The sequence below is a fragment of the Oreochromis niloticus genome, unplaced genomic scaffold (assembly GCF_001858045.2).
Source record: "Oreochromis niloticus isolate F11D_XX unplaced genomic scaffold, O_niloticus_UMD_NMBU tig00007971_pilon, whole genome shotgun sequence".
In the NCBI taxonomy this organism is placed as follows: Eukaryota; Metazoa; Chordata; class Actinopteri; order Cichliformes; family Cichlidae; genus Oreochromis; species Oreochromis niloticus.
The window spans coordinates 593,586-619,029 of NW_020328880.1; the positions used below are offsets into that span (position 1 = coordinate 593,586).

General features: G+C 43.5%; 2 protein-coding genes across 5 annotated transcripts in view; one reads left to right on the forward strand and one right to left on the reverse strand.

Moving 5' to 3' along the window:
• Positions 1 to 1,989: 1,989 nt before the first annotated feature.
• LOC102083194 (uncharacterized) lies at positions 1,990 to 12,201 on the forward strand. 3 transcript variants are annotated; one of them, XR_003218432.1, is made up of 3 exons: positions 1,990 to 6,453; positions 6,592 to 6,691; positions 6,916 to 6,997. XR_003218432.1 is itself a non-coding variant. In XM_025904996.1 (2 exons), the coding sequence occupies exons 1-2, from the start codon at positions 6,687 to 6,689 to the stop codon at positions 12,096 to 12,098; spliced, it is 678 nt and encodes a 225-aa protein (XP_025760781.1). In that variant the 5' UTR covers positions 6,110 to 6,686; the 3' UTR covers positions 12,099 to 12,201. The 3 variants fall into 3 exon arrangements, 1 of the variants encoding a protein (XP_025760781.1); XR_003218431.1 differs by having other exon boundaries at positions 1,990 to 6,691; XM_025904996.1 differs by lacking the exon at positions 6,916 to 6,997 and adding an exon at positions 11,426 to 12,201 and having other exon boundaries at positions 6,110 to 6,691.
• Positions 12,202 to 12,341: 140 nt separating this feature from the next.
• The window catches only part of LOC100703134 (cadherin-1), a 28,025-nt gene continuing 14,922 nt past the window's right edge, over positions 12,342 to 25,444 (reverse strand). For both annotated transcript variants that reach the window (XM_019357301.2, XM_019357299.2), the window contains exons 11-16: positions 15,518 to 15,703; positions 15,096 to 15,346; positions 14,215 to 14,357; positions 13,658 to 13,749; positions 12,985 to 13,117; positions 12,342 to 12,697 (exon numbers count right to left, since the gene is read on the reverse strand). In XM_019357301.2, coding sequence (XP_019212846.1) covers positions 12,543 to 12,697; positions 12,985 to 13,117; positions 13,658 to 13,749; positions 14,215 to 14,357; positions 15,096 to 15,346; positions 15,518 to 15,703 — 960 coding nt within the window. In that variant the 3' untranslated portion in view covers positions 12,342 to 12,542. The remainder of the gene's footprint in view (positions 12,698 to 12,984; positions 13,118 to 13,657; positions 13,750 to 14,214; positions 14,358 to 15,095; positions 15,347 to 15,517; positions 15,704 to 25,444) is intronic.

The window sequence follows — 25,444 nt, forward strand, 5'->3', positions numbered from 1 at the left end:
ACAGCACATACAAAAGTCACACTAAAGGTAAGAAGTACATAGGTAAGTTCACACCACACCTGCAGTGATAGAGCCTCTTTGCCAAGCTCTCAGAGTTTAGCTGGTATCCATCTGCTAATCACTAGGAAGCTTCTAACAAAGACTGTATGAATGTGTACATTGAGGCAAAGTCAGCTTTCCTACATACAACTAATCACAACCCCTGTGTTTGTTTTGTCTCTCTGCAGAGGACTTTGAAGAAAAATACAAAGTCCTGTAAACGAGTGCCATCTTGTGGCCACATTTGGTAATGTTTCTGGAAACTAGCTTTACTATGAGCCAGTGATGATTATTTTTAATGAGACTGTAAGGTTGTATAGTGCAAATGTTGGCACTATGGGGTTACCCTTATCAGGCTGCAGCACTTGTAAACAATCATCCAGTTATTACTATTATTATCATAAACTGTTAGATCTGTTACTACTCCTTCAAGGAGAGGTCTGGACCTTGACCAGGCGTTACCATGGCAGTTCTTTGATTCTTTTCTTTGTCAACCATTCTACTGTAGGTATGATGGTGTGCTTGAGAAGTAAACAGTGCAGTCAAAATATTTGGTACAATTGCTGTAACAAGCAGTTTTATTAATAACAGAAAATATTTTTTAAATGCAAGTAAAATAATAAAAACATCCATTAGTTCTAGTAAAAATAAAGGAAGAGTGGACAGGCAGAGGTTGCAACATAGTGTAGGTCACTATTAAAGCTGCAATTGAACATAAGTGATTACACAACAATACCACATGTGGTATCAAACGTTTGTGCTGGTTTGTGCTGCTAAAATTTTCCTTTGTGCTGCTTCTGTTTTAAAGATATTAATGAAAATGTAAAGGTCAAAAGGTCAACCAGCCCCCCCACATTACTCAAATCAAAGAAAAATGATGTCAAACATTTGTGCTACGTTTGTGCTGCGAAAATTTTCGTTTGTGCTGCTATCGTTTCAAAAATATTAATAAAATAATGTCTTGATGCATGCTCAATCATCCAGGTAAGTAAATTCCAAAACGTTGATTGTGTTCATCTGGACATTTTCAGTTGGAGAAACGTTTCATCACTCATCCAAGTGACTCCTTCAGTGTCAGCTGACTGCAGGTTTCCCCGACCTTATAAACGGTACATCTGCACAGTAAAGGAAACTAGCACCACTGAATGAACAATGGGCTGGGGGGTTAGTTCCATGATTGTTAGTGTGCAAATTCTTATGACCATTGATCAACGACTGCTAATCAAAGACACAGATTCTCGAATGGCCATGAGTACCATTCACAGAGAGTTGGGGAATGGCTGCAATCACAGCATTGAAAGATGGTGAAAGATGTACCCTTGGGCCCTCCTTCTCGATTCAGAGATGGTCAGCATCCTAACAGCCTGATGGACGAAGCTGTCTCTCAGTCTGTGTGTTCTGGCCCGGAGGCTCTTCAGTATCCTTCCTGATGGCAGCAAACTGAAGAAGCTGTTGAAAAGATGAGTGGAGTCACCTGTAATGGAGAGGACCTTCTGGATGAGGCAGGCGCAGTAGATCTCCTGGGGAGGGAGGCAAGAGAGGTCCCCACAATCCTCTCCGCTGCTCTCACTACCCGTTGTCATGTTTTTTCCTGCAGGACCCAGTGCAGGAGTCACACAGTGATGCAGTTGGTGAGGATACTCTCAATGGTGCCTCTGTAGAAGGTGCTCATAATGGGGGTTGAATCTCTTGTCATGGGTCAGCAGAGTGAAGAGAATTATTATGTGAGTTATTATTCAGCCCCCTTTGGTCTGAGTGCAGTCAGTTGCCCATAGACGTTGCCTGATGAGTGCTAATGACTAAACAGTGCACCTGTGTGTAATCTAATGTCAGTACAAATACAGCTGCTCTGTGACGGCCTCAGAGGTTGTCTAAGAGAATATTGGGAGCAACAACACCATGAAGGCCAAAGAACACACCAGACAGGTCAGGGATAAAGTTATTGAGAAATTTAAAGCAGGCTTAGGCTACAAAAAGATTTCCCAAGCCTTGAACATCCCACAGAGCACTGTTCAAGCCATCATTCAGAAATGGAGAATTGAGGGAGCCAGTGGAATGTTAAACAGTGATTCACCATCTGCAGGAAATGAGACAAAGGAAATCCGCAATGTCATGTCACACACATTGACAAGACACTCCTCGGCCACGTCTAGCATTGTTCCAGTTTTTGTGTCATTGGCAGAAGATCCCCACAGAGAGATTCTCACATATGCACTGCTCAACACACAGAGCGATTCAACTTTCATCTTGGGAGATCTGGTCTCTGCACTAAATGTGAGGACTCAGCCAGTGCAATTAAAGCTCAGTACAATGACAGCAGTAGACACAGTCATAGCTAGTAAAGTAGCTTGTGGATTGCAAGTTCGTGGGCTCCATAGTGAGTCGCATATTCAGCTACACCAGGCATACACAAGAGATTTCATCCCAGTCAATAAGTCTCACATTCCTACAAAGGACACCGCACTTCAGTGGCCACATCTGAGGCAACTGGCAAACAAGCTGCAGCCACTTCAAGACTGTGAAGTGGGATTGCTGATCGGCTATGATTGCCCATCAGCACTGGCCCCTCTAGAAGTTATTGTAGGGTCAGAAAACCATTCATTTGCTCAAAGAACTGTGCTTGGCTGGAGCATCATAGGGTCAGCAAATCCATATCTTGATAGAAAGGAACATCAGAGCTTTGTGCACAGAGTGGCAGTAAAGGAAATGCCATTGCCCCCGGTCAATGATGTGTTAAAGGTCCTAGAAATGGATTTCAGCGAAAGAAACTACCAAGATAAATATGTTTCTCAAGATTATGTTCATTTTGTAAAACTCCTCGGCAGCACAATCACAAAAAGGAAGGATGGACACTATGAGATGCCACTTCCTTTCAAGGGCAGCTCTCCACCCATGCTGCCAAACAACAAGCGACTGGCTGAAGCTCGTTTGCAACACCTCAAGAGGAAGTTAAGGTCCAACAAGCAGTACCATGACCATTACACAGCAATCATGGAGGAAACCATCAGCAAGGGTGTTGCAGAACCAGCCTCCCCTGCACATGAGGGAGAGACAATTTGGTACATCCCACATCATGGGGTGTACCATCCTAGGAAACCAGATAAACTTAGGGTGGTCTTCGACTGTTCAGCCAAGTTTCAGGGCATCTCTCTGAATGACACCTTATTGACTGGCCCTGATCTGGTAAACTCTCTAGTAGGAGTTCTCTGCCGCTTTAGGAGGGAAGCAGTAGCCATCACCTGCGACATTGAAAAAATGTTCCATCAGTTCTATGTCCCACCCAACATGCGGAACTACCTGAGGTTCCTATGGTGGAAAGGCGGTCAGCTGGAAACAGAACCCCAAGAGTATAGAATGGCGGTGCACCTTTTCGGTGCTGGTTCCTCTCCAGGGTGTGCCAATTTCGGCCTTAAATATCTTGCACAGCAAAGCGAAGCCGATTATCCTTCGGCGGCTGCTTTCATTGAAAAGAACTTTTACGTTGATGATGGACTAACTAGCGTCCCATCAGTCACAGAAGCTACAGACTTGATTATCAACGCACAACAGCTGTGTAAGACTGGAGGTTTACACTTGCACAAATTTAACTCGAACAAGGTGGAGGTGCTATCTGGTGTTGCGCCTTCAGAAAGGGCAGTAACCACTGGGCCTCTCAACCTTAGCCTGGATTCAACAGCAGAGGGTCACGTACTTGGCATTCAGTGGTCAATAGAAAGTGACACGTTCAGCTTCAACATTGACAAAAGGGATCAACCCTCAACTCGCCGTGGCATCCTGTCTGCTGTTTCGTCCCTCTACGACCCTCTTGGTCTCGTAGCTCCCTTTATCCTGAGTGGTAAATGTATTCTCCAGGAGCTGTGTCGCATGGGCATAGGTTGGGATGATCAGCTTCCCGATAGCCTACATTCACGGTGGGAGCAATGGAAAAGGGATCTACACAGGCTAAAGGAAATAGTGATACCCAGATGCTACCATCCTCCAGACTTTGGCAACATAGTGAGAGTGGAACTACACCACTTTTCCGACGCCAGTAACATAGGTTATGGTGCATGTTCCTACCTCAGATACAAAAATGGAAAGGATGAAGTACACTGTAGCCTTGTGTTAGCCAAAGCAAGAGTTGCACCAACAAAGCTCATGAGCATCCCAAGGCTGGAGCTTTCGGCTGCAGTAATCTCCGCAAGACTAAGTGTCATGTTAAAAACAGAGCTCGGCATGCAGATTGACGAGGAATTCTTTTGGACTGATTCCCAAGTTGTATTGGCCTACATCAGCAATGAGGCACGGCGATTACATGTGTTTGTCGCAAATCGTGTTCAGCTAATCCGAGAAACAACAGACCCTGCTCAGTGGCACTATGTGGATACGGCAGAAAACCCAGCTGACCACGCTTCGAGAGGTCTTTGTGCAGGGGACATTCTGTCAACGAACTGGTTATTGGGTCCTAAATTTCTATGGAAACCTGAGATACACCCAACACTACATTTTTCACCAGATTTGCTAGTCTATGACCCTGAAGTTAAATCGGTGAAAACCTTTGCCACCCATGCCAATGAGCAAAATGACATTCTGAACCGTCTAAGCCGCTTTTCCAGCTGGACAACGCTCATTAGAGTAGTTGCAAGAATTAAGAGACTAGGCATGAAGTCAGATCGTGTCAGCAGCATTGTGACGGTGGAGGAAAGGAGAAAGGCTTGTGAGCTAGTAATCAGTCTGGTTCAGCGACAAGCATTTTTGCAAGACATAAAGACACTTCAGAAGGGCAACTCTCTTCCATGCTCTAGCCCCCTAAGCTGTCTTGATCCCATCTTAGATGAAGGACTACTTCGTGTCGGTGGAAGACTGACAAAGGCAACGCTCAGTCGAGAACTAAAACACCCGGTCATCCTTCCAAAGGAAAGTCACATTACAAGACTAATACTGTCTCATTACCATGCCACCATCTGTCATCAGGGTCGCAGTCAAACTCTAGCAGAACTCAGAGCAAATGGGTTTTGGGTGCTTGGGGGAAGCAAAGCAGTTGCCAAGTTAATACATAAATGTGTGCAATGTCGAAAACTTCGGCGCCCCACCGAGGAGCAACGCATGGCAGAGCTCCCGAAAGAAAGGACTGAAGCCTCCGCTCCTTTCTCGTACTCTGGTATGGATTGTTTTGGTCCATTTTCCATCAAGCGGGGCCGCAAGGAGTACAAAAGGTATGGGCTTATCTTTACATGCATGTCTTCACGTGCTGTCCATATCGAGATGCTAGAAGACCTATCAACAGATGCATTCATCAATGCCCTTAGATGCTTCATCAGCCTCAGAGGAGCTGTTTGCCAACTCCACTGTGACCAAGGCACAAACTTTGTAGGAGCCAGAAATGAGTTCAGAGAGGCTCTCAAACAATGTGACATGCAGGCACTGGAGGCTTTCCTGGCAGACAAACAGTGTGAGTTCGTTTTCAATGCTCCTTCTGCAAGTCATGCTGGTGGCATCTGGGAACGCCAAATTAGGACCATTCGTAATGTGCTAAATGCCACTACCGCTCAGTGTGCAGGAAGACTAGACGATGCCTCTCTTAGAACTTTGTTTTATGAGGCCATGGCTATTGTAAATAGCTGCCCTTTGACTGTGGGCAGTATCTGTGACCCAAAGGCACCTGAACCTCTTACTCCGAACCATCTTATACTGATGATGTCCAAAGTTGCTCTACCACCACCTGGGAAATTTGTGAGAGAAGACTTGTATGCAGCAAAGAGGTGGCGTAGAGTACAATACTTAACTGAGCAGTTCTGGGGTAGGTGGAAAAGAGAATACCTCATGAATGTCTCCACAAGACAGAAGTGGCACAAAACCCGGCGTAATCTAAAAGTGAATGACATTGTTATCATCAAGGAAGATATGTTACCAAGGTGTCAGTGGCAACTGGGACGTATTGTTGAAACTATCGAAGGCGATGATGGTTTAGTCCGTCGGGTCAAAGTTCAAATAGGAGTCCAAAGTCGGACCAAGAAACTGGACCGTGCTTTCAAGCCCCCCATTATCGAGCGGCCTATTCAAAAACTGGTGGTTCTTGTTGAAAGAGAATAATAACAACCACGTTATTATCTGAGAGGAACTGACATGCTGACATAAACAATGTAACAGTCCAGGTGGCACCTGCTCTATGATGTTTGTATACCTGTATATTGGTTGAAGTGGTTTCATTTGTTGTTGTTCAAATCATGTATGATTAGCTAGTTTGTAAATCATAGCATGATTGGTGGGAGTGTAATGAACCGCTGATCTGTACCTTAAGTCATCCTTGCGGGGGTTGTCGGAACTGGATGCGCAGTCGCACTAAGGACAGATGTGCTCAGAGGCATGCCCCGTAACATGTATGGACATGTAAACAGTCTGTCGCGCGAAGAGAATAAGTTGTACAAAGTCCATGTAAGTTACGATAATACTTTGATAAGTATGATAAGTGTGTTTCCAATGTACAGTATGTTGCTGCGTTTGTATTGTGAGCTATCTGGAAACCTTTTTGTTCTGTACTTACGTTACTTACATCCATGTGCTATTTTTTAGCTTAGACATGTGTGTCATGCAAGCTAGCAGCACCCCATGAGAAACGGGCCGAAGTGTTTAAGTGTTCACCGGAGTTTGCACCCTTGGCAAGCGGAATGAGGTATGTGATGAGAGGTGATCTGTTGTTATATTTTATTTAACCGAGCTGTGTAACCCCTTGATGCTGTTTGAAGTAACCCCTTTTTGTTTTATTTAATCTGTGACTGTATATCTCAGAATTACTTGTTTGAACTTACCTGAATTAACTTAAGCTCATTGTTGTTATTGCTCATTGTTATACTTCAAAAGGACTGTAAAGGTATCAATTCTTTTCTGTTTTTATAGTTTTCACGGTGCTCAATGTCCAGAGAATGAGCCGTGTGTGGTGAGGAAATAAATGGCTGCACCCGTTAGAGACTCTTCTGTCGTTCTTGATGCCAAGGGCTGCTACAAATTGTATAAAATTGAATGGTTCTAGCTACAGTCGACAGGGGAACAATGTTTGTAATGTACATGATTTAATTTGAGTAATGTGAAACGCATGACATGTATTGTATAGTGTAATGATGGTTAAATGTTATGTTACAGTCAGGTTAGTTATCTCTGCACGCTGTTGTTTCTTTAAGATACATGTTTGGTTGTGCTGCAGGAAAAAGGGTGTTAATGTGTGCAGGAAGGGGAGGGGGGGTCCTGGTTGTTGTTGTTGTGTGTGACTGTGCGGGGCTGAAGTGAGGTGTTGTAAGAGAGCACTCTCCCCGGAGTTAACGGCCCGTTTGACTGTGTCACCAAATAAATGGACAAACTGAGATCGAAACGTCTGGTTTTTGAGAACATTACACTGGTGTCAGAAGTGAAGAACGACCACCTAAAACGCCCGACACCCTGTTGCTGGCGACGCTGACCGTCACGAGACACGAGGATGTTGCCGGACAAGGTTAAGAGGGAGACGGAGGAGAGGGAGGTTCGTCCACGCTCGCCTGCCCATGGAGTGAGGGAAACGGCGCTGCGGCTGTCTGCTGAGGCTGGATTTTCTCCAGGTTTGACTAATGTTAGGGTTCAATGTTGAGAGAAGAATCCATAAATAACCACAGATCCAGTCCAGTGTGCAATTAGACAGCATTTTAATGAACACATGTGTGAGTTCAACAACCCAATCAGTGTTGAACTGTCTTTATCATATTCAGACAACTGTTTTATGGGGTTTAAGATAGTACAGCCCCCTTTTCTGTTACTAGGCAGAAATACGTCACACCAAAACCACAATGACTTTTAACATAGAACATCATCTTCGTGTCTACGGCTGATGTTTCCTGTCTCCATCCTCGCTGTCGCTCGTCTGGTGCACTTCCTCTAAGTACGTCGGCACACTTCTGCATTTCTGCCCTACCAAAATAGATCTACCATGGTGTGTATGTGTGTGTGTACTGCGTACGTGTCATGACCTCTCACTATTTGTCTGTCTGTACGTGCAGAGTTTGCATCTGCTTTCTGAACAGTTTCACTTCTGCAAAAGCATGCTCTGCAGACGCATTTCCTGTCAGCCTGCAGTCAGCTTCTCCCCCACTGAAGACTTCAGTATAAAAATACAAAACATTCAAAACCTTTAAATTATAGATTCAACTCAACAATTTAAAGTGGTTCTTTTACTGGACCTGTAATAAAGGCTAATATAATACCAATATGTTTGAACATCCGAATGCATCTGAATGCAACATCCCTATTAACATGAAATGGTAATGATGATTATAAAAATAGCAGCAAATAATAGCAGTAAAATATTTCTATTCCTGACACTACGCTCGGGACCTTTTCGCACCGTGGCAGCGATTCCGGTGGGAGGGAGTCGACCTCGCTTGGCGCGCGGTCACGTGATGTAAACAAACATGGCGGCGCCCAGCAAGCTGCGGTGAACATAAAAACGCCTAAGTTCAGCGGCAAGACGCCATGGGAAGTGTTTATTGCACAGTTTGAGCTGTTAGCCGTTGCAGCTGGCTGGTCTGAGGAACATAAAGCTCTCCAATTGGCTTTGTGCCTGTGTGAGGATGCAGCTGCATGCCTGCTGCTGCTGACCGAGGAGCAGAGGAGAGATTATAATGCTCTGGTTGGGGCACTTCAGAGACGTTTCGGGCAGTATAACCAACCGGTGCTGCTGAGGTCAGAGTTCCACAACAGACACAGATTGCCGGGAGAGCCCCTTCGCATTTTGGCCCATGAAGTCGAGTGTCTTTGCCAGAGGGCGTATGACAGCATGCCACCATCAGTGCAGGCGGAGTTAGCTCGGGACCAGTTCCTGCAGGCCCTGAGCCCTAAAGAGCTCTGTATGCAAACTCAGCTTGCTCGACCGGCCACACTCAGTGCAGCCCTGGAGCAAGCGTTGGAGAGGGAGATCCTTGCAGGATCCTCTGGGGGCGCTGATGACACACATGTGGTGAGGGCTGTGTCAGCACCTGTGGAGCAGATGGAGATGCCAGCGGGCCTGTGCAGTTTGGTTCAGACGGCTTCTCTGCAGTCACCTTCCCCTCGGGCTGGCCCACGCCGCCGACCACAGAGCTGCTGGGGATGTGGACAAGTCGGACACCTCATCAGGCAGTGCCCCAAGCTTGCAATTGTTCAGGGAAACGCCCACGGGCCCGTGTAGGTGGGAGTACATGGGCCAGGGAGAACGACATCCCCACACCACCGCCATTTCCACCCGGTTCGGTCATCGCTGTGGGCTGGACCCAGGTTGGCGACTTTTGCCATGTTCCAGTGATGATTGCGGGGGTGTCCTGTACGGCCCTTCTGGACACGGGGTCCAATGCAACCTGGTCCGACCGATGTCTCCCCCGGAGCTGCGCCAACCAAAGAACTGTGAGGGGCTGACTCCACAGCAGCAAGAGAGTCTATGGCAGGTACTAAGAGAGTTCAGTGACATTTTTGCCCTGAAAGAAAGTGATGTTGGCTTGACACACTTGGTAGAGCACGTCATTGAGACCAGGGATGCCGGTCTCAATGACGGTGTCTGGTCTACCTGGATGACCTTCTAGTACACGGGAGCTCCTTTGATGCTGCCCTGGATGCCCTGAGACAAGTGTTGGGGAGGGTGGCGGCTGCAGGCCTGAAACTACACCCTGACAAGTGCCACTTCATGAGGAGGGAGGTGGAGTTTCTGGGCCACAAGCTGGGTCAGGAGGGCATCGGCACTTTGGAGGAGAAAATTCACACCATTACTGAGTGGCCCACGCCGGCGGACCAGAAACAGCTCAAAAGCTTCCTAGGACTGGCATCTTATTACAGGAGGTTTGTGAAGGGCTTTTCCTCTATAGCTGCACCACTCTTCCGCCTGCTGCAGAAGGACCGTGACTTCATCTGGACCCAGGACTGTCAGCAGGCATTCAACACCCTCCGCAGATCGCTGACAGAGTCCCCAATCCTCGCCCCCCCTGACCCCACCCTGCCTTTTGTCCTGGACACTGACGCAAGCAATGTGGGGCTGGGAGCTGTGTTGTCGCAGGTTGGGCCGGAAGGTGAGAAGGTGGTGGCGTACTTCAGCCGGGTCCTGAACAGGAGTGAGCGGCGCTACTGTGTCACACGACGAGAGCTGCTGGCCGTGGTGGCAGGGGTGAGACACTTTAAGTACTACCTGTGTGGCACAACATTTGTTATCAGAACTGATCATGCCGCCCTCCGGTGGCTGATGTCTTTCAGGGAGCCAGAGGGACAGGTGGCTCGCTGGCTGGAGGAGCTCCAAGCCTTCAATTTCACTGTGGAGCACAGAGCACAGAGCACCATTCCAACGCAGACGCCCTCTCTCACCGCCCATGTGCTGCAGCTGGCTGCCGTTACTGTGAGAAGCGAGAGGAGACAGAGCGGGAACTCACAACAATGGATGGAGCAACACAGCTCGCCTGCAGGGCTCTTCTGGTGGTGGATGCAGCGGAGTGGAGGGCACGGCAGGAACAGGACACTGACCTGCTGCCAGTCCTGCAGTGGCTGGAGAGGGAGGAGCAACCCCTTTGGGATGAGTCTAAGGAGCTTGGACTCATCCCAAAGGGATGAGTGACCTCATCCCAAAGGGATGAGGTGACCTCATCCCAAAGGGATGAGGTCACTGGGTTTTCCGTCTGTACCGGGGACTGTGGGCCAAGTTTGCAGCTCTCAGGCTGAAGGAGGGCGTGTTGGAGCGTGCCTGGAAGGATCCTGCCACAGGGGAGGAGAGGTGGCAGGTTGTGGTGCCAAGGTTGCTGAGGTCAGCTGTGCTGGAAGCCTGCCACGGGAGCACTGGCTCCGGCCACTTTGGGGTCTCCAAGACCCTCCGCCGCCTCCGCCAGGGCTACTACTGGGGTCAGCAGCGGAGGGATGTGGAGGACTTTTGCCGCAGCTGTGATGCATGTTCCTCGCACAAAGGGCCACAGGACCAGTCCCGGGCTCAGCTTCAGCAGCAACCAGCAGGAGCTCCAATGGAGCGAGTAGCTGTGGACGTCATGGGCCCATTTCCTCGTACAGACAGAGGAAACCGCTATGTCCTTGTGGCCATGGACTATTTCACCAAGTGGCCAGAAGCATATGCCATCCCAGATCGGGAGGCTGAGACTGTCGCTGATGTATTAGTGGAGGGGATGTTCAGCCGCTTTGGAACAGCAGAGACCCTCCACAGTGACCAGGGGCGTAACTTTGAGTCCAAGGTATTTGCTGCCATGTGTGAACGCCTTGGGATTAAGAAGACCCGCACCACCCCACTTCACCCCCAAAGCGATGGACTGGTGGAAAGGTTTAACAGGACGCTGGCCCAGCAGCTAGCCATCCTTACCTCAGAACACCAACGAGACTGGGACTACCATCTTCCCCTTATCCTCATGGCCTACAGGTCGGCAGTGCAAGACTCCACCCAATGTACGCCTGCCCTGCTCATGTTAGGGAGAGAGCTTAGAACTCCTGCGGAGTTGGCTTTTGGGAAGCCCCCGGACGCGCCAGAGGCACCACCAGGCCGGGACTACGCAAGGAGGCTGCAGGACCGGCTGGATTCTGCACATTCCTACGCCCGGGCGCAGCTGGCGAAGGCAGGCCTGCGCCAAAAGAGGAATTATGACATCACCACTAAGGGGAGGCACTTCCGTGCTGGGGAGCTGGTGTGGGTCTACAGCCCAAAGAGAAAGAAAGGACTGTGTCCTAAACTGGATAGCAGCTGGTTGGGGCCCTGCAGCGTCCTGGAGCGAGTGGGGGAAGTTGTCTACAGGGTGCAGTTGCCTCCTAGAGGGAGGAAAGTGGTGCTGCACAGAGACCAGATGGCCCCGTATAGAGGGCAGTCCCTCCCCTCCTTCCCTGAGGGACGTGTACAGAGCTCCCATGACCCTGCACAGAGGTACCCCCGGCCGGAGCTGCATTCCCCTCCCTCGGACTCTTCACCTCAAAGCCCAGAAGCTCCGTGTACACCCCAGGGGCTCAGGAGGTCAAGGATGGAGCGTAGGCTACCACCCCGCCTCAGAGACTGTGTTGTTCCCTCGGGAACGAGGAACATATTGCTGGGGGGGCAGTGTAACGATGGTTAAATGTTATGTTACAGTCAGGTTGGTTATCTCTGCACGCTGTTGTTTCTTTAAGATACATGTTTGGTTGTGCTGCAGGAAAAAGGGTGTTAATGTGTGCAGGAAGGGGAGGGGGGTCCTGGTTGTTGTTGTGTGTGACTGTGCGGGGCTGAAGTGAGGTGTTGTAAGAGAGCACTCTCCCCGGAGTTAACGGCCCGTTTGCCTGTGTCACCAAATAAACGGACAAACTGAGATCGAAACGTCTGGTTTTTGAGAACGTTACAATAGTTTAATAGAAAATGGTTAGACCAGCGTAATGAGCGGTTGAAATGGTGTTACATGAATAATATGGTAATTGTTTTATTTGTTTGTTTAGCTCTTACGTTGGTTCATTGTCTGATACACGGCAAGGAATAATAAAGGTCATTCAACAACCATCAGTTCTGGCCTTCTCAGTTCGACTGGATGCTACACCGGGCATGTCGGTTCTGCGCCCCTGCAGTCACACACTTCAGCTTTGATGATGCTGACCTGCTCCAAGCCATGTTTGTCTGCCACTCTCAGTATAACACTGTACTCTCCACTGGGCAGCTCAGTGGCTAAATTCAAGATGATGCCTGTTCCTGAAATAAACAAGACAGCAGATATTTTACTTTATAATTCTGTGTTCATGGATTTGTTTTGTCTCACTTTCACAAAGCGTTACCACCTCTTCAAAGCCATGTTGCACCAATCACTCTAATCTCAATGTTCAGTGGTGATCACTGAATTATGTGTGACTTAAACAATCCTGACATTTGCAAATCACATGTTAGCAGGAAAAACACATATTTTGGTTTCTGAACCAAAGTATTTAAAAGTCTGGCCATCTTATCAGCTTATACTTGTCACATGTTAGCAGTGTACATACTGGAGTCATTCATCCTAGCGGTCCAGTTGGTCTTTGACATGCCCTGTAAAGACACCGAGTAGGGAGGTCCAAATTCTAGTCCATCTTCATCTGTTACTGACAACAGCTGAGGAGCTGGATCCTTGTTGCACACCTGAGGAAACAAAGTCACAGTGAAGCTTTTCTTTATGCTGATATGCTGTATCACATGACTGCACATTGCACTTTTTAATTGACCCCATCCTAAGTTCACTATATTTTACTGTTTGAGAAAGTAATTCATGCCTTTATTTGATCCAGGCTTGATTACTGCAACAGAGCATTTTGGAGTCAGCCGTGCTCTGCTCTCTCGTCTACTACTTGTTAAAATGCAGCAGCCCGACTCCTGACAGGCACACGTAAACAAGACCATTTTTTCCATGTGTTGGCTCTTTTTCACTGGCTTCTAGAACATTTTAGAAATGACTTTGAAATTCTGTTTGTTTTTAAGCCTAAATGGATTAGCTCCCGCTTAACCTCACACAGTTCTAACAGAACTTAAAGCTCTGTTTTACTCAATTTGTTTGAACATTTTGGTCAACCTGTATCGTTTTTAAATTGTGCTTATAAATACATTGACTTTACATAGAACGATTCTGCACTATTAGACGTGTTCAACACAAAAGCGCTGTTGAGCTGATGGGAAATAAGATACCTTAATGTAACGCAGATCAACGACAGGAGCATTGTCATTGACATCTTCCAGCTGAATGATCAGGGTACCAGTTCCTGTAGCTGGGACTGCATCTGGTAGCAGAACACACACATCAGGAGAATAACATTTAGTACAACGATATTTCACTTTATTGAAGAAACCCAAGTTCATAGTAATGCCCACAGACTTTCCTCTAGACCTCTGATCCTTATAACTGACACTTGGCTTTTAAAACAAAGATTTGAGGGCTAAAACTAATGGCTGAGATCAAATTAATTACTGAATTACTAATTATTAAATGATTCAAATTAAGGGTTGCAATGTTATTAGTTGTGAATGTCCCAGGAAATTTGTGCTGGAATTTATATTGAAAAAAGATTCCGTTCCATCATTCAGTAATAGTCTGTGCAATATAGAATTTCTTGTCTTGCAACTTTATAGGGACATTATACAGGCTAGCCCAACTTATCCAATTGAACAAGTGTTCTTCCATAACTTTTCAGAAATGGGAATTTTATTAAAAGTTATAAATTGTAATAGTCTTAACTGCCACCTACCATTATCATATGCACCAATGGTTGCAGTGTATCTGTTGTTTGTGACGAAGGGAGCCTCTCTGTCCATGAATGTTCTCACTTTAATAAGGCCTGTGTCCCTGTCCACGTTCAGCCAGCCTGCAGGGTCAGTCAATATTTTGTACCTGTACAAGACAGTCACAGAAAAGATGGCAATACTGTGCAGGCAGGATGATTACAATTAGCATGTTTCACAATATGGCACAGTGTGTTATTTGATTGTGGACATCCTCTGCTTCCTCTTCAGGCTAAATACACGGTGATACATCAGTGAGAATTAAACACATTAACTGTTACAGGGTTCTTGCATCATTTAAAAATACTGGTGGCCACTAGTACTATCCATCAGCCTCCTAGTAGATGCAGCTATGGTATGAATTTGAATGTCCTAAGTTGCCTCGTTCTTGGGTTATCGGATTCACAAACCTTGCTGTCCATCCAGTAGGGTGGTGACAATACCTCATGAGCTTCTTACAACTAAGGGTTTAAAAAATGATTTAAGACCTTAACATTACAAATTGAGACAATGTCAGTATAATTAACTGTATTTGGGTCTTTTAAGGGCCTAATATACTACTATGGTAGACAGTTTTTCAGTGTTTTATTGCTATAGACAGTATTCTGTAATTTTATCTGCCCAACATGAGGACAGTGAATGAATTTCGACCATCAGACAGAAGAAAGAATCTAAATACTCGACATTTATCTGTGAGATTTAACCATTTAGGGTTTCATCCACAAATTTAATCCTTAGTTCCTTAGGAAAAACAAACCTGACTTAGGGTTTTAGCTCCAAACTTAAGTGAATGTTTAGAAAGAAATTGAATGTTTGCAGCACTTATGAGGTCCCCCCCCCGACTTACGAGACTGTCTGCTTGCGTGCAGTGTCTGGGTCTGAAGCGGTGTACTGCACCACGACTTCATCCACAGCGAGGTCCTCTGGTTTTACCACAAGCTTCTCCTTTGGATCAAACACTGGAGCTTCATTCACATCTCTCACATTCACCACCACTGTGGCGGTAGAAGTGACCACAGAAACACCAGGAGCAAAAGGAATCTCATTCTCCACTGAAACCAACAGCGTGAGCTTGCTGGGCCTCTCAAAGTCCAGCTCCTGGTTGGAAGGAAGACAGAAAAAAAGAATAAAAAAGCCCAACAAGGGTGTTGGCACAGATTTTTATGAGGTAACAAGAAATCAAAAAAACGCTGTCATCACGTGACACAGATATTCATAGATGATAAGTCTCTCCCAATGTTATGCAAGAATTCCTGATTTTCTTCCTACCTTTGCAGTAGAAAGGATTCCTTCCTGTTTGTTAGTTCCCGTTTTTACTGTGAAAAGTCCATCAGGATCACCACTGATGATCTTGAACTTTGCGTTCCAGGCTGGAGTTTGTGGTTCATCCTCATCTGTTACGATCATCCTAACAATCTCAACATCCTTTTTGTTTTCATCAACTGTTGCCTTATACTGTGAGAAAATAAAGGATGGGTCAGAAATCACGGCAGTGAAAACCGATCTAAAGACTCCTCACTAGGAATAGAGAATAATGGCCTCATTTTGTAGTCTGTGTCATTATCAGAGATGGGCAGTAAAGCGTTACTTGTAACGAGGGATGGGTATCGAAAACCGGTTCTTGTTGAGAACCGGTTCCCACTGTTTCAATTCCTTGGAATCGTTTGCCATTTTTGCAAACGATTCCCTTATCGATTCCAGTCGCCCCAAATGACGTCACCACGTTGCGGAGCGTCATTTACCTGGTAGGAAACATGGCGGCTCAAACGGTCAAAAGTTTGTTTATACTTTACGAGAACGGATGACAACAGGGAACTTGCAATACTTGCAAAGTAGATATTTCATTTAAGGGAGGAAACACTACGAACATGCAAAAGCATTTGCTCACAAAACACACGATAACCTTAAATGAATGTCTTGTTTTTAATTCCGCTCCGGACTCGTGAATCTCAACTCAGCAGCAGAGGTAACGTCTGCACGTCCTCTCCCATTAATGCGGCAGGTAAATAATCAACTAACAGTGCATATTATGTTAACGCGATCTGCCTTATTACAAAACCTGCCATTACTGTGCGCTGCATTTAGGTGACCATGATGAGAGAGACAGACAGAGTCTGGCTGGCTCAGATGCTGGCAGTTCTCGCTGCAGTCTACCGGTAGCGTCTCCTTTCAGGCCAGGATGAATGTCACCGTGCAGTGACTAAGTTTGTGGTCAAAGGCTTGGACCCATTTGTCACAGCAGATGCCCCCGATTTTCAGTAAGTGAATGTGTTTAATTGTAGGCAGGGACATTACTGGATATCCTTGTGTAATTGCTACAGAATAATTTATGTTATACTACAGAAGAATATTTATTTTATTATTTTACATTTACATTTTTTTTTCCTGGGGACCCTGTGACACCCCATTGAAGAGCCTATCTTGTTCAAAGATAAGATATAAAACAAAGTTCTAAGCTAATCGACCTTAGTGTTCTCCTTTTTTTAAAGAATCGATAAGAGAATCGATAAAGAATCGAATCGTTAAACAGAATCGAAAATGGAATCGGAATCGTTAAAATCTTATCAATACCCATCCCTACTTGTAACTCGTTACTTGTAACGCGTTACTGTAATCCGATTACTTTTTTCAAGTAACGAGTAATGTAAGGGATTACCATTGCAAAAACGGTAATTAGATTACCGTTACTTTCCCGTAGGAACGCTGCGTTACTGCGTTACTAAAACCGTGAGTTTTTTGCGAGAATGTCACATGACAGTGACGTAAGCGAGTGCGACGTTCGTGACAACAGCTGTGTGCAGATCAACAATGGATAATATATCGAGTGCGGGAGAGAGTATGAGCGTGCAGCGTTTAAAGCGTGGAAGTACTGACCTTACTTTGAGTTTGAGTCCATAAAAAGTGACAAAAACATTAGTGTCCGTTGTGCGTGGGAAGAAAACTTCTTTTTACAGCGAAAAAAACGCTAAACTTCCAAGCAAGCAGCGAGTGTACTACGACTGTAATGTGAAATTCACAGAGAAACTCGTGGATTCTTCCACTGACCGCTGCAGCACACCTGCACCAGGGTAAACCTCTGCCTACCCCACTCCTGCTTTACAGGTGAAAATAGAGCAACAGGACCGCTAGTCTTTGATTTTATTTATTTTCTGCTGTGTTTTACTTTCATCTATTTGAAAGACTGAGCGTAAACACAAAAAAAATATTTTATTTTATGTGCTGGAATGTGCAGAAAATAGGTTTAAATGTTAAACAAATTTCTTCCAGTCAGATAATGTTGCATATAATTAAGTTTTTGCTTAGATTAAAATTAATAAAACAAGTTTTAAAAAGAGACTTTTTCATTTGATTACATTTTGTATGATGGATTATGCAGAAAAAGTAGAATTGGGCTGAAAGCTCTATCGCTTTATCACCTATTCAGGTTGTAAATCGTATTTTTAAAAAGTAACTAAGTAACTAAGTAATTAATTACTTTTGAAAATAAGTAATCAGTAAAGTAACGGGATTACTTTTTTGGGGAAGTAATCAGTAATTAGTAACTGATTACTTTTTTCAAGTAACTTGACCAACACTGGTCATTATATTAGGTTCATTACTTAATGCAAGTCTACAACTGTGCAGTAAATAATTTTTTGTGTCTTTTGGCACAAAAAAGCCACAACTCACAATTTATGGCGACCGTGACCCAGAGTGAGAAGAAGCTATCATGCAAAGACTTTAAATACATCTGAGCATCACTGAGCATCGTTGCTTGCTAAGAGTTTTCTTGCTGTTTGTTTTGAGATTTAGATTCAATAAAATCTTTGCCATTTATTGGAAGATCATTTTGTATGAATGTCATTTTGTCATGAACATAAACCCATTGTGGGTTTTTGCTGTGTCAGCATGTGTGAGTGCAACATTAGTAAGGCAGTTAGATACAGACTGAATGTGTGCTGCTTTAACTGCTGCCTTTTCACTCTTATCGAGAGGAGAAATATTTTATTGCTATTATTTGCTGCTATTTTATAATCATCATTACCATTTCATGTTAATAGGGATGTTGCTTTCATAGATGCATTCAGATGTTCAAATATATTGGTATTATATTAGTCTTTATTACAGGTTTAGTTATAATCAGTTGAATCTATAATTTAAAGGTTTTCGAATGTTTTTATATTCTTACACATAGTCTCCAGTGGGTGAGAAAACTGAGTTGCAGGCTGACAGGAAACGGTGTGCTTTTGCAGAAGTGAAACCGGAAGCAGAGCGAGTGCAAGCCAAAGAGCCAAAGAGTTATTATGCATTTATCTTTGATTTAAGCTTTTAGTAGAGGCTTTTGATCAAAACATTAATTCAGTAGAGTACACATATATGGTCTTGGTTCGGACATACACGTAACCACATGCACACTTAGTTAGAGGAATCACTGATAGGGGAAAGTTCAAGTTGCTTAAGTTGAGGTCAACTAAGGTTCAGAAAAGCAGATGCAAACTCTGCACGTACAGACAGACAAATAGTGAGAGGTCATGACACGTACGCAGTATACAACATGCACGCGCCCTCGCACGTGTACGCACAGACACACACACCATAACAGATCTATTTTGGTAGGGCAGAAGTGAAGATGTATTTTTGCTGCAATTGCAGAATTGAGCTGAAGTACTTAGAGGAAGTGCAACTGATGTCGAGACAAGAGACGTAATGTTCGTTAAACTATGTTAAAGGTCATGGAACATTTTGTGGTTTGGATTGACGTAAGCTGTACTATTGTCTATTTTTGTAAAAGAGGGGGGCTTTGTTATTGTACCCATATAAAACCTTGTCTCATGATTGTAAGTTCAGTTCGACGCTGAAATCTGCACAGCGGTCGGACTCACACATGTGTTTATTAAAATACTGTCTAATTGCACACCGGACTGGATCTGTGGTTATTTATGGATTCCTCTCTCAACATTGAACCCCTAACATTTGGGGGCTCGTTCCGGTGAGAGAGAGGTAGAGGGGTTTTGGTGAGATCCGGGGTCCGTGGCAATTGGACGGGCAGACGGTAATCAGTGGTGAAAGTGAGCAGGCATTCCCCGGGGCATTTAAAGGTAAGACACTGCCTGTTGAAATATATTTCCAAAAGGTGTCACATTGGGCATGTCAAATTAAAAGCCTGGTCACTGTAATTACTGGTGAAGGTCTGTTTTGAGTTTGATGGGAATTTCATGAGCATGCTGGATGAAGTAATGATAAGTGATAAGTAAAAGTACTGGGTTCAAGTCCCAAAGAAATGTAGAAAGTAGGGAAATTGGTCATTTCTGTGGGTTCAAGTCCCGCTGGACATTGGGTCTATCTTGTGATGGTCATCTCGTGGGTTCAAGTCCCCTATGTCCACAAAGGTAGATCTGCCTCAATCTTAATCCTGATCCGGATGTAGATTGTTGTTTCAAATTATTCTAAATTTTTCTAGGACGACAGCGGCGTCTGTTAAGAAGCGCATTTTCTCGGAGGTAACGCTCCCTCCTGGATAAAGACGTTTATCCTTGACCTAGCGGCGACTAATGGGATAGTACGGCACGACAAGCCGGGGAAAACTGGGGAATTTCCAAAATTGCTAGGGGTTCAAGTCCCCTATTCTTGCGCTTTTTTGGCTACCGGTAAATTAAGTTAGGGCTAGAAATCTGGACAGAGCAGTTCGAGTCTGGTCTGTTAAATTGGTCGCAAAAAACCTGAAGGTTTGCCCGTTCGAGTCGGTTATGGAAAATTTTCGAAATTTGTAGGAGCGACAAGGCCTAAAAAAAATCTGTGCAGTTGTAATTAAAGACGTCTGTAATATAAAATATGAGATCTATGAGTAAGATCAGTCTCTGTGTCAGCGATGCACAGCCGGATGTGCACGGATGGTGTGTGTAAATGCAAATGAGCAGCAGTGACGCGCAGAGAGGGTGGTTTTAATTTCGAGAGGACTGAGAGCTTTTTGCTAAATGCCTGTATATGAGAGGTTGGTTTTGTTTATTATGAGAGTGTAAATATAGTTTGAATATATTAGTGTGGATGTATAGTAAATGACTGAATTTTGATAGATGTATATTTCGTGAGCCATAAATGTTGGTGTGTTTTATTTTCAGTTATGTGTGTGTGGGGAGAAGCCGTGAGGATGATGAGAGATTTCAGTTTTTTTCTTTTCTTTTGACTTGCTCTTTCTGATTATGGAAGGCATGGTTAAAATACTCGTATGAAAGTGTATTTTAAGTGATTTTAACCGTGTGAATGCTGTCAGTATTTGATTTGGGTGACTGTGTGATTTGTCTGAGTGAGTGGAAAATGGAAGTTGAGAGAGAAAAGGCAGGGTGTGTGAGACGAGAAGTGTTAGTTGTTCTGATGTTTGAAAGAGCTCTATTTAAAAGTGTGTGTGACAGGAAGGTGTGTGTGTGTGACTGATGATGTCAGGGGAGCACCCAGAGAAATAGACAGAGTTAAATTCTAAGAAGATGAAGCGAATGCATGTGTTAAGGAAAAGTAATAAAGTAATAAAATTATATTAATTACAGGTTTTAGAAAAGAGACAGACTGAGAGAAATAAATACAGGAACTAACAATTACATTAATGAATTGAAAACGCACGTACACAAACTGTTACATGTGAAATTATTGTTGGAAAGTTTAATAAAGAAAGCAGTTTACACTCCTTTAATTTCCAGAACCAGTGTGTCCCCTAGACCTGATAACACCCTTGCCCAGTTGGCTCCTGTAGTAGGCGGGCATGGAAGGCTGGACAGCCCATGACGGGTAAGATCCCACCTCGAAACCCTGGGACAACCTAAGGCAAGGCGCAGTCACGATTGCTCGAACCTAAGTCCCGGAGTGACCTTGGAGTCACTGGAGGAGACGGGATTTAACAGGTAAGGCCACTGGGCATAGACGGAGGGGAAATGTCATTAACAATGACCAGTGATGAGCCAAAGAGAGAAAACACACCCTGTCAAAAGGAGTTTGAAACACTGCAAAAGAAACATTTACAAGATCACAAAGATCATAAAGAAACATTTATAAAAACCACACATACAAACAGAAAATGCACTAACCTTACAGAGATAAGCTCATGAAGAGTAATGCATAGATAGTGATTAAAACTTGGCTAAGAACACAAACATATGTAATTAAATCAGCCTGCTAATTTCATGAGGGTTAAAATGGTGTGAATGTTGAAGAAAATACACTTAAAACACACTTGGATAAGATAGAGTTGTTGTGGAATAACTCAAACGAAGCTGTATGACAAGGGAGTGAGTTATGGAAAAAACAAAAACAAAAGAGGAGTAATTACTTAGGAGTGCTCTTGCACTGATTTATCAAAGTAAGTGATTAGTATAGAAAGAAAATGAAAATAATTCAATAATGTGATAAGGTTTAAACATGTATTCCTCTTGTTAAGTTGGCTGTTGAGCTGTGGGTTTATGCAAATTAGCTGGAGCAGAGACACTTCCTGTGTGTGTGTGTGTCGGAGGCTGTCAGTTCAGTTCAAGAGAGAGCAGTGGCTGTTGAAGAGTATTTGGAGAAATATAATGGTAAAGTATCAGGATATTTGATTACGGTGGTCAGGTCTGTTCAGAGGGGCAGATTTGGGCAGGAAATTTATAATTTAAGGATGATATGTGGTTGAAATTGGTTTTTATTTTGTGCTGAATGAACACATGGCAAAGTGAGGAAGGGAGACATTGTGCAAACGGTCTTTGATCTTTTGACGAGGTTTTAGTGTGTTGAATGGGTGAAATTTAAGATTGTTTTAGATTTTTGAGGCTGTTGTTTCTATTTCAAGAGAGGGAGTTTTGATAAACATGGTCATGTCTAAAAGGGCCCATAGTTTTTGTAACAGTGCACTTAAAAAACCTGTCAGGTGATTTTGTTTTGTACTTTGATGAGCTAATAATCAGCTCTCTTTTTCATTTTTGTTCTAAGCAGGCCTGGAAGAGAGTGAACCGACGGCGTTGACAAAATTACCAAGTACGAAAATCAGGTGGGCTTTACAGAATTATAATTGATTACAATCAGAGACTGATTGGCGGCAAGTCTCTGTCTAAAAATGGATTGTATCGATTCATTCCAGTCAAAAGTATAGAGAACTATTTTCCTGAAAAGGAAAAGGAAATAAAACAATAAATGATTGAGCTCATTTGGCTGATGTGGAGCATCTGATGACGTGCGCGGAAGGCTGCAGATCAGCAAAAAAAAAAAAAATATCATGTGTGAATGCATGTGAGTGAATGTGAGTGACTGGACTAAGGTGGGAATGAATAAATGTGGACAGATTTATCATGTGAGGAAAAGAAAGGGGATGTTTTGTTTTGCTTTTGCCATAAGCAGGACAAGTGGGAGACTTAAATCTGGGGATGCTGATTTTGGGATATTGATGTTTGTTTTGAGAAAATTATTTACTGGGGTTGGATTATGTTATTACACTATAGAATGCTAAATGCTAAAAGGGGAAACATTGTTTGATGAGATTCAAGTTACCATTAACTGAGGTAACTCAGGATTAATAACTGTTTTGTTTAAGGTTATTTTTGTCATGACACAGACTAGATCATAAAGGGAGAGTTGAGTATGAAATGTAAGGCACAGGTTTTGTTTTCAGGAAATTCCAAGGATCCAGACTTTCCATGGAGCAACGAGTTGGAGGAGATTTGACATGATGATTAAATTGATTTTGTTCCTTAAACATAGGTTTTCAGGGCTGAAGCAAAACACCGGAGAGGAGAATTGCTGAGCTGTTCTGAGAAATGATATGACTAACCTTTTTTCCTTTTGATTTGTTAAGCTTGGGTGAAGCATGTTGAGTTTTTTGCCACATGAGATGTGTCAAAAAAGAGAGGGGTTTAAGAGTTAATTTGTTTAATGTGAAAGGGGTTTTACTAGGATTCTATAATGATTGGGGTTGTTTGATAATCTAGATATAGTAAAACTGAGGATTTGTTAAAAGAAAGGATTAAAATGAACTGAATTAGGTTTAGAAGATAAATTGCTGGGGTTAATAAGAAGTTGTATACAAAACTTAAAGGGGAAATTGTGGGAATAAAGGATATGCTTTGGGGAAAATAGTGAAGATTTTATGAGTAGAAAATGTGGGATTTCTTTTTGATTTTTAGGATAAGTTGTAACAGTGACATAATGCTAGAATGTTGTAGGCTCTAGAAACAGATAGTAAATAGATTTATTTCTAGGGTAGAGGAGAGTTTTTATGAGGATGTTAAAAGTCTCGCTGACTCAAATGAATAATATTGGAGATTATATATGTAGAAATGATTTTTTCATACACATTGCATTTTTGTGTCTTTAACGGAGTTGTGGCTCAGAGAGTCGTCTCTTGAGGGTCACAAACTTTTGGTTAACGTTATGATTAGCCAATCTACTGTGAGAAGGACCTGAGTTATTGAAGGATTGCACACGCTTACAGACATATAGAGTTCATCAACACACAGGACAGTATTGATTTGAGGCCTAGGGCCTGAAATTCATTTAGCTTTTAACTGAATTTGAGTTGGCTCGGTAACAAGTGACAGAAAAGAGGAACTGAATAGGAGTTTCGGTGGTAACTAAATGGGGTGACATGTAAAATATTGAGATAACACATGCAGCTCTAACTTAGTCCTCTTATATAAAATGCAGTTACAGAATAACAAATGCTTGTGGAAGTAAAAAAAAAGTTGTTGTTTAAAACAGAAGCAAAGGGAGAAAGCTTATATATGTTGGTTAAGTCTGATAAAGTTTAAGTTAGAAGGAGTCATTACATTAAAAGCAGCAAAATGAAATAAAATGATAGATTCAAACAGGTTATTACCCAGGAAATGGGAGTTCAAAATACAGTGAGAGTTCAGTTTTTAGCTATGATGAAGTTTATCTAGGAGCAATTAACTATGTGCTTACACTTAGTGATTAAAGTGGTTGTTTTTTCTTTGATCCTTTTAGTAGAATAAGCCCTTATAATGATTTTATGATGATTTTTCTTGTGAAAGGTGACTTTAGAGGAGAGGCCCTTGCAGCAGTGACAGTTTTGTGTACAGGATGTTGATGATCAGATAAGGAGCAAAGAGGAAGCACATGCAGAGACGTGCTTCCTCCGATTCTCTTAAAGGCAGTGTTGTGAGAGTTTTACAAATGCTGAGTACGGTTGAATGAGATATAAAAATAAAAGTCAAAAAACCAAATACAAAATTAGGTTCATGTTTTGAGTAATATTAGCTGGAATCCGGTTTGAATAAAGTAGGGAAAAAGTGTTTTCTATCCTTTACAGGAGAAGATTTCCACGAGAGAGGGACCAAGGACGAACCTGACTTCACCCATGGAGTGTTCTTAGGGGGAGCTGGCATTTCTAGAGAGGGTCAGAGTAATGTTATAAGTGTGTGGTGACCCTCTTCGAGGGCCACCACAAGAGAGGGAGTATCGAGAGGAGAAATATTTTATTGCTATTATTTGCTGCTATTTTATAATCATCATTACCATTTCATGTTAATAGGGATGTTGCCTTCATAGATGCATTCAGATGTTCAAATATATTGGTATTATATTAGTCTTTATTACAGGTTTAGTTATAATCAGTTGAATCTATAATTTAAAGGTTTTCGAATGTTTTTATATTCTTACACATAGTCTCCAGTGGGTGAGAAAACTGAGTTGCAGGCTGACAGGAAACGGTGTGCTTTTGCAGAAGTGAAACCGGAAGCAGAGCGAGTGCAAGCCAAAGAGCCAAAGAGTTATTATGCATTTATCTTTGATTTAAGCTTTTAGTAGAGGCTTTTGATCAAAACATTAATTCAGTAGAGTACACATATATGGTCTTGGTTCGGACATACACGTAACCACATGCACACTTAGTTAGAGGAATCACTGATAGGGGAAAGTTCAAGTTGCTTAAGTTGAGGTCAACTGAGGTTCAGAAAAGCAGATGCAAACTCTGCACGTACAGACAGACAAATAGTGAGAGGTCATGACACGTACGCAGTATACAACATGCACGCGCCCTCGCACGTGTACGCACAGACACACACACCATAACAGATCTATTTTGGTAGGGCAGAAGTGAAGATGTATTTTTGCTGCAATTGCAGAATTGAGCTGAAGTACTTAGAGGAAGTGCAACTGATGTCGAGACAAGAGACGTAATGTTCGTTAAACTATGTTAAAGGTCATGGAACATTTTGTGGTTTGGATTGACGTAAGCTGTACTAT